Below are 14,138 nucleotides of genomic sequence, written 5' to 3'. Positions count from 1 at the left end.
AGCTTTCTGGCTTAAACACAGATACAGATGCTCATAACTGATGTTCAGGTCACCCTGTTCCATACATTGCATGTTAGTTTGTTGACTCCTGCAGTAAAGACTTCAACTCAAAGCCTGTCTCGAAATATTGCTGGAGCCTATCAGTTTATGACGAACATACTCAAGTGAGAACAGAATGTGGTCTAATTAGCCCACAGAAAGCCTATTAGCATGAACAAAAAAGTCTACTGAATCAGTCACTGACACAGAAGTGTAATGCTTACAATATGTGACAATACATCACTGTTCTACACTGTCCTGTCCATCAAAGACGTCTGTGCTTAAAAGCGCAGCGACGGTGAAAGTATGAAGGCTGGAAAGTGACTGAGATTATTCGGGGGGGCGGGACGCTTGCTTAATGTGATGCAGAATTGAGAAGCGAATCCTGTCAGCCTGTAGAATCACATCTTTTTATAGAAGAGAGATATGACAAAACGTCAGACTAGCTACAGTGACAAGTAATGTACAGTGTGATCTGGCTGGGACAGTGCAGTTTTGTTTACGGTGTCTCCTTTAACATCCTTTGTTCTCTTGTCCTTACTGCTGTCATATTTCAGTGCTTCTTCTGTTCTTGTTGACTCTGATGTTCTCCTGTTGTAGAGCGTGACAAAGGAGCGCACCATGAAGCTGTACAACCAGCAGCGGGACATAGGCTCAATGGCACAACAGATCCTACATGTGCTGCGCTTCACTCACTGGGCCATCAGCAATGGCAGCAGCACGGCACTGCTCTACAGCAAGAGACTGGTGAGACACCTCAACACTCTGCTCCGCCCTGAGGGAGCTGGACTGCAGCTACTCCCTAGCCTTAAGCCTTGTTTTGGACTAAATTACTCCTTTGAAAGTCCTTTTTAGTTCAGGGTTTGACTTGAGCGTCCAGAACACCAACCCTGTAAAGCTATGTTTAGACTGCAGGCCTTAGCTTTAGATCAGTAAGGCTGTCTTTAGAGTGTGGGACTTTTTGGCTCTTCAGCTGGTTGCATTTAGGCTTTGAATCTTGCCTTGATTTTTACCTGTGTTCAGTTCTGCTAAGAAGTCTGGATTTATTGCACTTTCTCCCTTTTATTGGGAGCAGTGGTTTCCTCTGATTGGTTCCAGATGACCCAGTCTCGACAGTAGTGACCATAAACGCTTGACGCCATTAAAACTGCATTACCTGTTTAGAACCTCTTTAGGCCAAAGTTGTGCACTAATGAACGCTCAGATTTTTCTTTTTTCCCCTCTTATTTTCAGTGTGACGTTTGAATCGTTTTTGTGGCTTATCATATGCATTTTGGTCACATTTTTCAGACTGATTTGATGGTTTTTTAAATAAAACCAGCACTGAAGGTTGCTTCCAGTTCACTGCTGAGGCACCTCTAGATCTTACTTTCTTCTGGAAAGCGAGGCTCTGTTTAGTTAAGCTGTCTAAATGTGATCTTTTACCGAAATGCCTGAAAATCTCAATAGAAATATAGAAGATAGAAGATCCAATTATGACATTTGTGTGGTTTTATGTACTGTTTTTTTTTACATGACTGTTTGTTTTCCATCCTCTCTATCGCTTAGAATTAAAGGCTTTTTTTATTACTGTGACTTTTTAATGTTTTAGTTAATGACATCACAGAAACAATTGATTAAAAACAGGCTGTTTTTGCAGCTTTATTTTCCTTATATGGACTGTATGGTCTGGGGAGTGAATAGTATGTTTTAAACCTCAGCAGTGTTCACTTACTGTATCAAACTCTTTTATCCCAAAAAAGCAAAGACAAATTGGTTTTGCATGATATGGGTCCTTTAGGAAGAGTATAAATTGTGTTCCTGCTTCTTAGACTGACAACAGTTGAGTGTTATCTTTCCTAAGACACACTTGATTCAACACTCTTGAAGGGTTTAGTAATTACCTGCTGAGGAAGAGCAGGAAAACAATAAACTCTAGACTGTTACAGCTCTCCGGGATTTAAAATGAAGAACACTCGGCTAAATGCAGCGTATCCTCCAGGAAACATCTATAAACACTTCGTGCCTCTTCAAGACTCGGTTCTTGAAAGCTCTGTATCCATATGCTGATATAAGCGCACTTTAAAAACTATCCTGTGTGTTTTTAAGCTGCTGTTCTTTTGGCGTAGAAGGCATTTAAATTGCGTTCTGATGAAATTTCTTTGCTTCTCTGTGGCAGATCATGTACCAGCTGCGCCATATCCTTAAGGTTCCTCTTGACCCGGTACCTCAGGCCAACGGAGCTGTTCGCTTCTTCTGCGATCCCACCTTTTGGGCCAAGAACGTCGTCAATCTTGGTAACAACTTAAATCCTAGGCTTATTATTCAATTATTAAGCCTAAAGGGGAATTCCATTGACTTTTCAAAATTTCTACATTGTTTGGTCATTAAGATAAAAATTAGGATGTAAACAAGGAACCAGATGTCTAAAGAGTTTAATGCCTCTAAAAGCTCCCTCTAAAAAATGTTTTACTTGAAATGCAGTAAGCATTTTTAAAAATACAGTCATAGTGGAGAAGTCCATGCAGGGCGATATAAAGCAAATTAGTCCCAAAGTTTTTTTTTTGTTTTTTTTGTTTTTTTAATAAACCCAAAGACTTGGTATTATTTTGCCTTTAACAATCTTACGTTTTAAACTCATGTAGGTTCTCTGGTCATTTTGGATGGTAAATAAAATGGCTACATTTGTGCTGTTATTGGAACTCTTGGTTACTATCAGTCAATGAGTTTCTTGACAATGAACAATTTCACATCAAACCACTCTGCATGACTTAGTTTGCTTCTAAGTGATTGAATTATGCAGCAAAAAAAAGTAAAATCAGTGGAAAAGACTTGATAACATATTTCTTTTAAAGCAGTTAAGTTTTGTGGTTATGAGTGTGCCAATATATGCTGTGCAGCCAAAAGAAATCCGTCACTGTTCGATAGGAAAACAAAGGAATATTCAGTTTTACTAGAAGTCGTCATTTATGTTGATGCAAAAGTCTCGACAAATTTTTGGAAAATGCTACAAAAGTAGGATGAACTGTGCCACCATGTGGTTGTATTAACACGTATGTGCATTTGAGAATCCTGTTAAACATTCAACATGGGATTGTCATTATCGATTATGTTAATGATCGAGTAATCCACTGATTATTTTCACTAATCGAGTAATCAGGGGCTTTAAAAAAAAGGCCTAAGAATAAAACTTTAATTAACAGAACAACATCAAACCATGCATAGCCTTTCAAACATTCCAAATAGTTTATTGAGGAAAAGATAAAGAAGCCATGAATTTTTTTTTATGAAAGTATTATAAAAACATGCTGTGCACAAATGCACATAAATGCATGTATCTATCCGGCTCTTTTATTACTGTGAGAGACCAATAGGAAAATCTAAAATGCCAATCGTTGCTGATTGAAAAGGTGTGTCTGTGTGCAAGTGTGTGTTTTTAATCAAATAATCAAGTAATTGTGACCGTCGTAATTCAAAATCATTGTCTGTCATCTCTTACTCAGGTAACCTGGTGATTGAAAAAGTGCCCCCACCAGCACCGCAGCCTCCAAACATGATTGGACCACAGATCTCCCCTGGACACAACGCTGCTGCAAAGCACCCTGGGCAAATCAACCTTGCTCAGCTCCGACTGCAGCACATGCAGCAGGCCGCTTTCGCACAGAAGCAGCAGCATCAACAACAGCATCAACAGCAGATCCAGCAGCAAATGCGCATCGCATCGCAGATGTCTCAGCATCCTAGACAGGGAGGACCCCCTCAGATAATGCAGCAACAGGTGATGAGGGAGTGATGTTTTTATTTTAGGATCAGTGGTACAGGGTCTGTTTCACAAAGCAGTATTTCGTTCTTAGCCAGTTAATTTGATCTAACCTTCGGTGTCCTGTCTCACAACGGTGAATCACGTTATACTGGGCTACATCACCATGACAATTCAGACTTCACAGCTTACCTGCTGTAAGGCAGGTTAGCTTCAGGACTTTGGATCACAAACAGCTCTGGACCCACAAGCCTTTTAAATGCTTTATCTTTTACATGTTTATCTGGTATGATTTTCTTTTTTTTTTACATCTTTAAAGACCCCATTTCCTGCATTTTTCTTCTGTTTTATCATTTCCTTTGAGGCCCACTTTTGATATTTGTGTAAATTTTGTTTACCAAACCGTTGTTCCCATCTAGCCCATTTTCCTACCTCTCTTTATGATTTAGAATTAAACAGGCTGTTTTGGTTACCCTACTTTTAAGACTAATCCATGTAAACGAGCTGTTTTCTGATGTGGATGGTGCTAAACTGCTGTAGGCCATTATAGGTAAATACACAGTTGAGTCACATATTATTATGACCACCAGCTAATATCCCAAGATCCCATCCGCCCCAGGGAAGACAATCAGCATGTACGGTTGTATGAGATCTGCAAGGATGGATTAATACCCAAATCGGTTGAGAGTGCCTTCCACATGGATGAATGGGCCCAGAGAATGCCACGAAAACATTACCCAGACCATAAGCTGCATCAGCTAAGCACTGCCGCCGTCGAAAGTAGGAAGTGGTCGTAATAATGTGACTTGACTGTGTATATAGATTACCATGACATCATAAAAACACTGGATTCAAAACAGGCTGATTTTGCAGCTTATTTTTCCATGTATGGACTGTATGGACTTGGGTGTGCAGTACATTTTCAAATTTTACCAATACTCACATGCTCCTGTGGACCCTTTTATTAAGCAAATACAGGAGAATGTAGTGGACTTCTCATGTTTCATGTGATTGGCTGTTTGTCATGTGATGTTAGGCTAAACTTGACATCACACGTGCACATGCACAAGGATTAATCATAGCTGAATTATCTAAACCTGGGAGAGCAGAGACAGTAAAACCACTGTTTTAAAACAAGGTCACCATGCTTGCATTAGTTATTATTACTTATTCAGTAATGCTGTTTAAGTGGAACATGCTTTGTGACACATGCCTCTTGATTTGGCACTGCGTAACTGTGAAACAATGTTTTATAGCAGCATCTTAATACTGTACAGAAAATGACAATAAGCATAGTGGTGATATCTCAGTGAATTACTTATCAACTGTCAAGTACAAAATTCTCCTGTGTCTGGATGTATAGTCTGTGTATTTCTGTTAATTAGTTTAATTTCTGTGTTTCAGCCTCCGAGACTTATAAGCATGCAGTCGATGCAGAGGGAGGGGGTTAACGGTTCCGCCCACATGTATCCCCCTCCCCACCACCTCCGCATGACGGCCTCGCAGGGCCGCATGCCTGTGGCCCAGCCCCGTCTGAACGGGCAGGCATATCCTATGATGCAACCGCAGCTTCAAAGACGGGTGAGTGTCTTTCACTTTAGTTCCAACCCCAATCTAACACACTGCGTGGCTGTAATGTTTGTTTTCTTCAAAAGGCCTTAATTAGCCAGTCTCAGCTGATTTAGAAGTAAGCACTGGACAGACAATCACCAGACTTAAAGCTTCAGCTGAAGGATTGGTTTCTCCTGCTTTACACTGCGAGCAGAGGTAGTGCAAGTTCTGATAGATCTGTCACATTGTCAGGAATAGTTTCTCTTGTGAGAAAAAAAAACGGTTAGCCTGGTAAACTTTGCAATGCAAAATCGAATATAACGCACATTATTTTGGTAAAAATTGCCCCGTCTGACTGTTAACTTGGCGCAGAGCTGTGGTGCCAGTGCCAGGAATGGCGCAGTGCCATTTTTTTTTGTTGTGGTTAGTCATTTCTGAGCAAGTTCGAGACTTGTTTTCACTCAGTCCCTCACTGAGGGATCATGTAACAGTTCACTTGAGCTAATACAGAGATGGATTGGCCCTCGTGATGGCACTGGGGATTCCCCGAGGGGAAATGGCCAGGCCAAGTGGACGAGGACTTTCTAAAACTGGTATAGAAAAGAGTGCGTAGAGTTCTTTAGCTTAAGCCACCTAAACAAGCTAGTTATGTTGATCAGTTCTGCAAAATACCAACGTGGCTACTTACAGATACTCCCTAATGTTAAAATTTGGTTATTCAACCCATCAGCAAGAAACCAACCGACCTAGAAATATTTACAAATAGACTTTGAATTGAATCAAATTTAATTGAATGACACTCCCACAAGCTAACATGCTAGTCAAAATACACTGACATAGCAACATGCACTTATGTTAAGATTGTTGTACACATATTGTTACATCCCTAGTACTATAGACACAAGTGGGCAGACACTGACAACACACAACTGAAACCAATGAGCAATCAGTGGATTTTCTGTTCTTCTGTTCTATGTAATCAACGGTACAATACAGATTTGGCAGATAGAGATTAGGATGGTTTCTTTAAGCTTGTGATGAGCTTATTAATTAGCTGCTAAATTGAATTCGGTGTGTTCTTGAAATGAAAAATCATCAAAATGGGTAGTCCTGTGCTTCTTCACATCTAAGTGGTTAGCAGCACTGGTTTAAAATTAAATCTGAAATTCAAAAATGCCTTCATCAAAGTTAGGTGGCTGTTGTCTTTGAGGCTGTAGCTGTTTAACATCACTCCACAGCTTCCCTTTGAAAACGACCATGTTCTTTTCCCTGTAGCATTCCAACCCTGGCCATGCGGGCCCCTTCCCCGTTGCATCACTGCACAACGTCAGTGCTGCCAACCCTACCAGTCCTACCAGCGCCAGTATGGCCAGTGCCCATGGCCACCGGGGCCCCACCAGCCCTGTAGTGGGCCCCATCGAGCTCATTCCCTCAGTCACCAACCCTGAGAACCTGCCCTGCCTGCCTGACATTCCCCCCATCCAGGTACACACACTGTTGCCATCACCATGCTCTCATTCAGTTAGTAAGTGTGCGCATTGAAGCTGATTTAGAGCTGTAAGAGTAACACCTCCATGAGTTCTAAAGTTTTTTGTTTGTTTGTTTTTGTTTCTCACTGAAATTTTTCTTCACAGTTGGAAGATGCAGGTTCCAGCACCTTGGACAATCTCCTTAGCCGATACATCTCCGCTAGTACGCAGCAACCTCTGGCACCTACTAATAACCTTAACCCCTCACCAGGACCCTCAACGAACTCTCCAGGGTCATCAGGTACCTTTCAGATTACTCTAAATGAGCAAGAAGCTTTCTTCAGCATTTGTGTTGCCTTTGGTTTTGATGGCTTAGCTGCAATTAAGAGTCTTTTCAATAACATTCGATTAGCCACTATTCAGAAATGCCTGCTCACAAACACACGTGAAAATAATAAATCCTGTGTCTGGTCTGAGACCCTTATTCTGATTGAGTTTTCATTCTCCTGTCCAGGGTTATCAAACTCACTGACTCCAGCCCGGCCGTCCAGCTCCTCCAGTACAGGCAGCCGTGGCAGGTAAATGGTGCACTGTGGGATCCTGCAGTCCTGACTCTAAACATGCATGTATGTTGTGTACTTTTCCACTTCATGTTGGTCATTGAATATTTGTATGTGTTGTAGTTGTGGGTCGGCAGGTAGGTCCGGGACTGGGAGCACAGCTGTAGACCAGGTGAAGGTCAAACAGGAGCCAGGAGTGGAGGAAGAGTGTGGATACTCTGGGGCCAACGTCAAGACTGAACGGGGCAAAGACGGCCGGCGGAGTGCTTGCATGGTATTCTAACTTCTACTACTTGGCTACTTAAGAGATAATAGTGCTCCTTGTGGAGAATCTAAATAATTTAGGAGAAAACGTTTCATGAAATTAGCATTAAAAACATTTTACATGCTAATTCTGTTTTTCCACAGTTAAAAATTACAAGTTGTTCCACTTACTGAGATTTATACATTTTAGAAGTATTTTTAATAGGTTTTTAACTCTGATAACTCTACATTTTCTCAAACTCAACCACCAAAAAGGCCATATTAAAGAATCTCAACAAATCCGTGGGCCAGAGAACGTTTTAATTTCATTTTTAAATAACATATTAGTAAACTGTTCATTGTTTATTCAAAATAAGGCAAAATGTCAACAGCAAAATATAGGCTCTTGTAGTAGACCTTGAAATATCACACATCTTCCAAAAAAAAAATGTCCCGAGGAGAGAAGTCTTTTAGACCTACCTGTTTGCTTTAACTAGACACCTGGCATCTTTTTTTTGCTGCAAGTTCATTCATTCTTGGGATCAATTTCAAGCTAAGTCTTTACATTGGTTGAACTTCAGCTGAAACGGGGCTAGTATGTTTGGTGATATGACAGATGTGGGAGAATGGAGGTGTAAACGCTGTCTCATAGATTGCTGTTGGAGGAGGGGAGTGAGAGTGCACATTACATTGCAGGGCATGCTGGGGATTGTAGGACAGGGCTTTGTGAAACTAATGGGCTAATATTAATAGAAAATCAAAATAATTTTGTGGACCGGATAGAATTGTGTCCATATGTTTTGAAATATGTGTTTTAGGCCAAAACTATCGTTCTGAGTGGGATGTGAAACAGTGGAGAGTTTCTTTTCGCTGATATGCTTCTATGACTTGTCAGTGAATATGGAAGGAAGCTATTCAGTGCCACCGTGTGGCCCATTTACTAAAACAAGGCAAATTCAGGACTGAAAAATGATGAAGGATGTTGTCTATTGGATCTGTGATTTTTCAAAATAAATATCACCTTTCTGGTTGATCATGCCTTATCTAGATGAAGTAGCCTAGGGCAGACTAGTGTAGGAAATTTCTCAGAATTTTATTCTGTGACTTCGTTGACTGTGTTACGGTGTCATTGTATGAAGTGGTTGACTAATTTGAGTCCTTTCCTTTTTCTTTCTGCTGTTCTTCTCTGTCTGTACAGATGAACAGTCCGGAGGCCAGCGTGACCCCTCCTCTCCCTGTCCTGGGTTCTGTGTCCACTGGATCTGTACAGGATGTTTTAAGAACCCTGGGAGAAAATGTTAAAATGGAGCCACAGAACCCGCCCTGCAGTAGCACAAACACTTCTCTGACTAACGGCAGCATGGACGCTGGGAATCAGGCCATGTTTCATCGCTCTCAGAGGACCAGCAGCAGCTCACAGGCTAATGCTAACAGCCAGCCGGGCACAGAGGGCAAAGAGGATGACCCAAATGAAGACTGGTGTGCGGTGTGTCAGAACGGAGGAGAGCTTCTGTGTTGTGACCGCTGCCCTAAAGTCTTCCACATCACCTGCCACATCCCTACACTACGCGCCTCGCCCAGGTAAACATCTCTTTGTCCACTCCAGCAATTGTGTTGGGTTGACATGCCTTCCGACAGTCACTAAATATGATGGCCTATAATGAAATAACGTCATAAAACAGAAATGTAATAGACATTTTGTAAAATTTAATAGTAATACAATACTACTACTACTAATAATAATAATAATAGTAATAATAATAATAATAATAATATCAGTGCTTTTCAGAATAACAGGAATATTAAAAGGAAAAATAATTGATTTGAATTGATAAATTTGTCCAATTCTTTCAGATATTGATATTGAAACCTTGAGTATCGGCCAGTAATGATCTAATACGTTTAAGAATATACTGTTTTTAATTGCACTGCCCTCAAACTTGAAACATAATTAAATCATCAAGATGTTACCAAAAAGTGTAGCTATATTATAGATTAGATATAGATTAAATCAATTCTGTGCCAAAAATATATGTAATTTTTGTTACGGGAGATAATCTACAATCTTTCATTTTTTCTGTTAACCCAGTTATACAGATCTGCTTTAGTGTGAAGCTGTGACCAAAATGGATCCGAATTTACATTTCAGGGCACTTTTATACTTCCATTTTTCTCTTAGTGTCCAGATCATATAATGGAATTTCATAGTGTTTTTGAGGGCACTACAGTCTCCCACAGTGCACTTGTAATTTCTAGTGACCACCATAGATCACTACGTGTGCTGAAAGTGCGTCAAAGTGCACTGTGAGTCTCTTGTTGCTTAGCAACGGACAAAGTAATGTTAGTAATGGTGACCACTGAGCTACTGAAAAAGAAACTTAAAGGTGTCAGTGTAGGTTTTTGCCATGTTTTAAGAATAAATCAGCTTCAGAAATCATCTTGGTGAAAAGACTCCCCCAAAAGTATTAATTTTCCCCAGTGTCATTTGTGTCAGTTTCATTTGTGGTTGTTGATATCTCCCCCACCCCCCTTTCTCTCTTCATCCACCCTCCCTCCATCTGGTTTAGTGGAGACTGGATGTGCACGTTCTGCAGAAGTCTGACCAATCCAGAGATGGAGTATAACTGCGATGATGACCCTCCGAGTAAAAAAGACAAGAGTGAGCGGGGTCTGAGTTCAGAGGACCAGAGGGTGAGTTCTCTGCGTAGGACCTGTAGATCTGTTATGTTCCTCTTTTTGATTTCTCTTTTGTTTTGCTGTGTTGATTTGTACTATATTTATTTAAGCTCAGATGCTACAGTAGCATTTGAGTTTTTGTCATCACTAGTTTCTTCCTTTTAAATATCTTATCCCTTCTTTTCCTGTTTCTGCCCTCCACAGAAATGTGAGCGCCTGCTGCTCCATATATTCTGTCATGAGCTGAGTGTAGAGTTTCAGGAGCCAGTTCCTTCCTCGGTAAGCTTTCCTGTCCACGCTTCTTGACTGACCACACTTATTTTCACACACTTAATAGCTCTTTATCTGGAGCCCTAAGACTGAGCAATATTATCCATGTAGTGTAAAAGCTATTTGGTATGTAAATATTCCCCTACCTTACCCTACACACTCTCACACTCTCTCTCTCTCTCTCCCCCCCCCCCGCACTCACGCACTCTGATCGGCTGCTCTGTATTGTGCCTCATTCAAAAAGCTGGATGAGCGGGGCTAAACTGCTGTAGGCAGAATAGACAGATATACATAAATATGTGATTTCAAAACTGCCGTTTTTTTTTAAACTTTAGCAGTGTTTACATACTGCAGCTAAAATGAGGAGAATTCTGCTTTCCATCAAATGGGCTATCTTGTGAAATACACTCAGGTGCCAGCTATACTTCAAGTAGGCCCTGGGAGAGCCTTTATCTGCTCATTTTTCTGCGCAATATGAATTTATGTTTTGGTCTTCATCTCCTCTCTAGGTTCCCAACTACTATAAGATCATAAAACACCCCATGCACCTGAACTTGGTGAAGAGGAAACTGCAGCTAAAGCACCCGCAGCACTACCAGAACCCCAAAGAGTTTGTGTACGACGTCCGTCTGGTCTTCAGTAACTGCGCCAAGTACAATGAGGTGAGTGAGCGCATGTTGTGTTGTTGCATGTAGGCATGGGGATGTTTTTGGGTGTCTGTTTTAGTGTCGGACGCAGCAGTAACCAGGCAGTGTGTTGTGCATGTGCTGGCTGCACCATGCAAGCTTTATCTTTGCAACACACCTGTACTAACAAACAAATGGACTCAGGATTATGAATATTTTGACACATCCATGTATTGTTTAGAATTAAAACTAACACATTTCCATCACAATTAACTTTGTGGCCTTGCATATTTGAAGCAGTTTGAAGCTTGATGTTAAATTCAGTTTTATAGTGTTTATCACGCAGTCCGTGAAGTTTAGAGGCTTGCCCATAGATCAGAGAAGCCTTGGCTGGCTCAGGGTTTCTGTTTTAAAGCAGAGTTCTATCTTTTTTTTTTTTTAAACATTTTTGCATAATTTAGTCAACGAAATGTAAACAAAGTCATTCAAAGTGGTTTGATGTGAAATGGTTATTGGGTTTTTTTTGCCTCTGTAAAGTCACCTTATGAGAGATGAGATGCTATAAAAATTGAACTTATTAAATTGAACTATTATTATTATAATAATAATTATTATTATTATTATTATTGTTTTTATTATTATTGTGTAACTCTTCACACGACTGGTCTCTGACTTTGCTCTCTGAAATGACTTTGCTTACACAGAAAAATCAGTGGACTTCCCCTTTAAGAGAAACTCGCCTGAGAAAAGAAACTGTTTTTCATATTCAGATGACTTTGTCTTATTTGAATATGAAAAATAGTCCTACTTTGAAGGTCGTACTGGAAAATATTCCGTATTACAGTCGGGCGTCCTTAGCCGAATGATGACGTTTTGTTGATTTTCTAAGTGAAAATAAGTTGCACTTCCTCTACAGAGAGCACAATTCTGCACATATTAATGCACCATTATTGTTTATATGCTGAATTTAACATATTGGTGGGGGGGCATAACATGTGGGAACATGCAAACGTTGTGGCACAATTGATTGTATGTGAAAGCAGATAAATAGAAGTTGTGCGCTGAAATCTGTTCTCTGTAGAGGATGAGTTAACTAACTCACACTTTGACAACCAATTAAACTTTTATTTGACTAGTGATATTTAAATTTTTGCCTAGAACTGTATGGTAACCAATGTGACACAATGAATAATCTGATCTAGAACCCCAATAGTGGCGTGTTCTCTTATTCATTCATCTCTGCTCTGTGGGTGAAGTCTTTGGAAAAGGCTGGATCAGATCCAGCATTATAAACCGTTTTTCACTCATTTCAGTTTCATTTTAAGGCTGGTTACAGTATTATAGTGACTGTACAGCAGTTTCACAGATGCCTAACCTCCCCCCCCCATGTAGTGTTTTTCATTTAATAGATGAGTATTGTTTAAGTGGTCAGAGACAAAGTGCAGTAAGTAGGAGTGGGCAGTATGGCAATATTTTTGGCTTATCATGATTGTCATAATACTTTTCTACATAATACACGAGTCTGTCGTGAATATTGTCAGTACTGAAAGAACACAAAAAAAAACGATCTGCATGTTTTGTTACAAAAGGAGTATAGTTATTTTAATAAAAAATCATTGTTTTTATAGTACAATAATTATACAATTATTAGTACATTATTTTTAATGTGGCATATTTTTTTCTGTTTCAACTGATCAAACCTCAGAAAAACTAAATATTGTGATGCATATTGTACTTCGCAAAAATGTCTGCAGGTATTGTGATATTCAGTTTTTTCAATATTGCCCACCCCTAGCTGTAAATGATCTTAAAATAGGTGCTTTGAGTGAACATATCAATAATTTATCAATTACATATATTATTTATATAATCATGTTGTTATTGCTACTGTTGTGTTTTATCTGTATTAGTATGTTTGAAATAAGTAAATATTATATTTATACATATATATTTTTGTTTCTAGATAACTTTATGGGCTAAAGTCCTATTCAAGATGGGTTATTTTTACCAGAGGAGGTCTGATAATGTAATTTGTAAGTGGTTTGATTGCCAGATTCGCACAAGTTAGGGTTGATAGCCCGGATGAAAACGTCAAAGTCCGAGCAGCGTTAAGATTACAGTTAAATGGGTCCAAACAAAGACCAAAAACTAACTTCTATTTAATGCCAAATAGAATAGTATTACGTTAGTGAAGTGGGCTCATTCAGCTTAACAAATGCTGCCCAACAGGTAGTCTTCATCTGAACTTGAAGATAGAGAAACTGCCAAATCAACATCTTTTTATTGGTTATTGGCCTTGTTTACTGGTCACCAGAAATGAGGATCTGTTGTCTGTCTGCAGGTTTCGTTACATTAGAATGAGGTGGATTTGAATAGGATGACTATAGCTGTTACTGCGGGAGCTTCTGGTCGTGCAAATTATAGAATGTAATTCACTCTGAAACACAGAGCAGATTTGTAAAAATTCCGGGCGTTGTGGATTCATGCTGGATTAAAATCGCACATCTCGTCGGTAGTCATTCAGATTACAGCACCTCCCCAGGTAACACTAAACCAGCTCCAATAGGACTTAATTGTCCGTTTCTCTTCGTCTCTTTACCTTGGTCAGCATTGGTGGCTGCAAGTGCGGTCTTCTGGTTTCATCTGTGGACATCTGTGTTGATAATAATACCAAGTGACTCCTTTGTAACAAATCCTGAGTCTCGTGAATTTTTACCAGGAAGGAATCAGATCTTAGAGGAATATAAAACTGTGAAGTGCTGCTGTGATTTATTATGTAATGATAAGAGTGCAAAAACCATCATGGTACAGAAACACTCTTACTTTGATCGCTCCTTCATAAGGGTGACCACAAGACTGCCTGTGGCTTCGGGCCCCAATGAACTGAACCACATATTATTGCTTCTGTCTGTTGACTCTGTACTAGTAATTTGTCTGTGATGGGCATTTGTGGTATTTATTAAAG

At 39.9% G+C, this 14,138-nt stretch overlaps 1 protein-coding gene across 2 annotated transcripts in view; it reads left to right on the top strand.

The window, feature by feature from the left end:
• The window catches only part of trim33 (tripartite motif containing 33), a 31,919-nt gene that overhangs the window by 15,503 nt on the left and 2,278 nt on the right, over positions 1-14,138 (top strand). For both annotated transcript variants that reach the window (XM_036579366.1, XM_036579365.1), the window contains exons 7-18: positions 640-786; positions 2,198-2,315; positions 3,522-3,796; positions 5,183-5,359; positions 6,605-6,814; positions 6,964-7,099; positions 7,313-7,376; positions 7,482-7,632; positions 8,800-9,182; positions 10,169-10,292; positions 10,482-10,556; positions 11,057-11,209. In XM_036579366.1, the coding sequence (XP_036435259.1) occupies positions 640-786; positions 2,198-2,315; positions 3,522-3,796; positions 5,183-5,359; positions 6,605-6,814; positions 6,964-7,099; positions 7,313-7,376; positions 7,482-7,632; positions 8,800-9,182; positions 10,169-10,292; positions 10,482-10,556; positions 11,057-11,209 (2,013 nt within the window). The remainder of the gene's footprint in view (positions 1-639; positions 787-2,197; positions 2,316-3,521; positions 3,797-5,182; positions 5,360-6,604; positions 6,815-6,963; positions 7,100-7,312; positions 7,377-7,481; positions 7,633-8,799; positions 9,183-10,168; positions 10,293-10,481; positions 10,557-11,056; positions 11,210-14,138) is intronic.

This window comes from Colossoma macropomum, unplaced genomic scaffold, assembly GCF_904425465.1.
Source record: "Colossoma macropomum unplaced genomic scaffold, Colossoma_macropomum, whole genome shotgun sequence".
In the NCBI taxonomy this organism is placed as follows: domain Eukaryota; kingdom Metazoa; phylum Chordata; class Actinopteri; order Characiformes; family Serrasalmidae; genus Colossoma; species Colossoma macropomum.
Note: the sequence above shows the minus strand (reverse complement) of the source record. Positions and strands in the feature narration are given on the sequence as shown.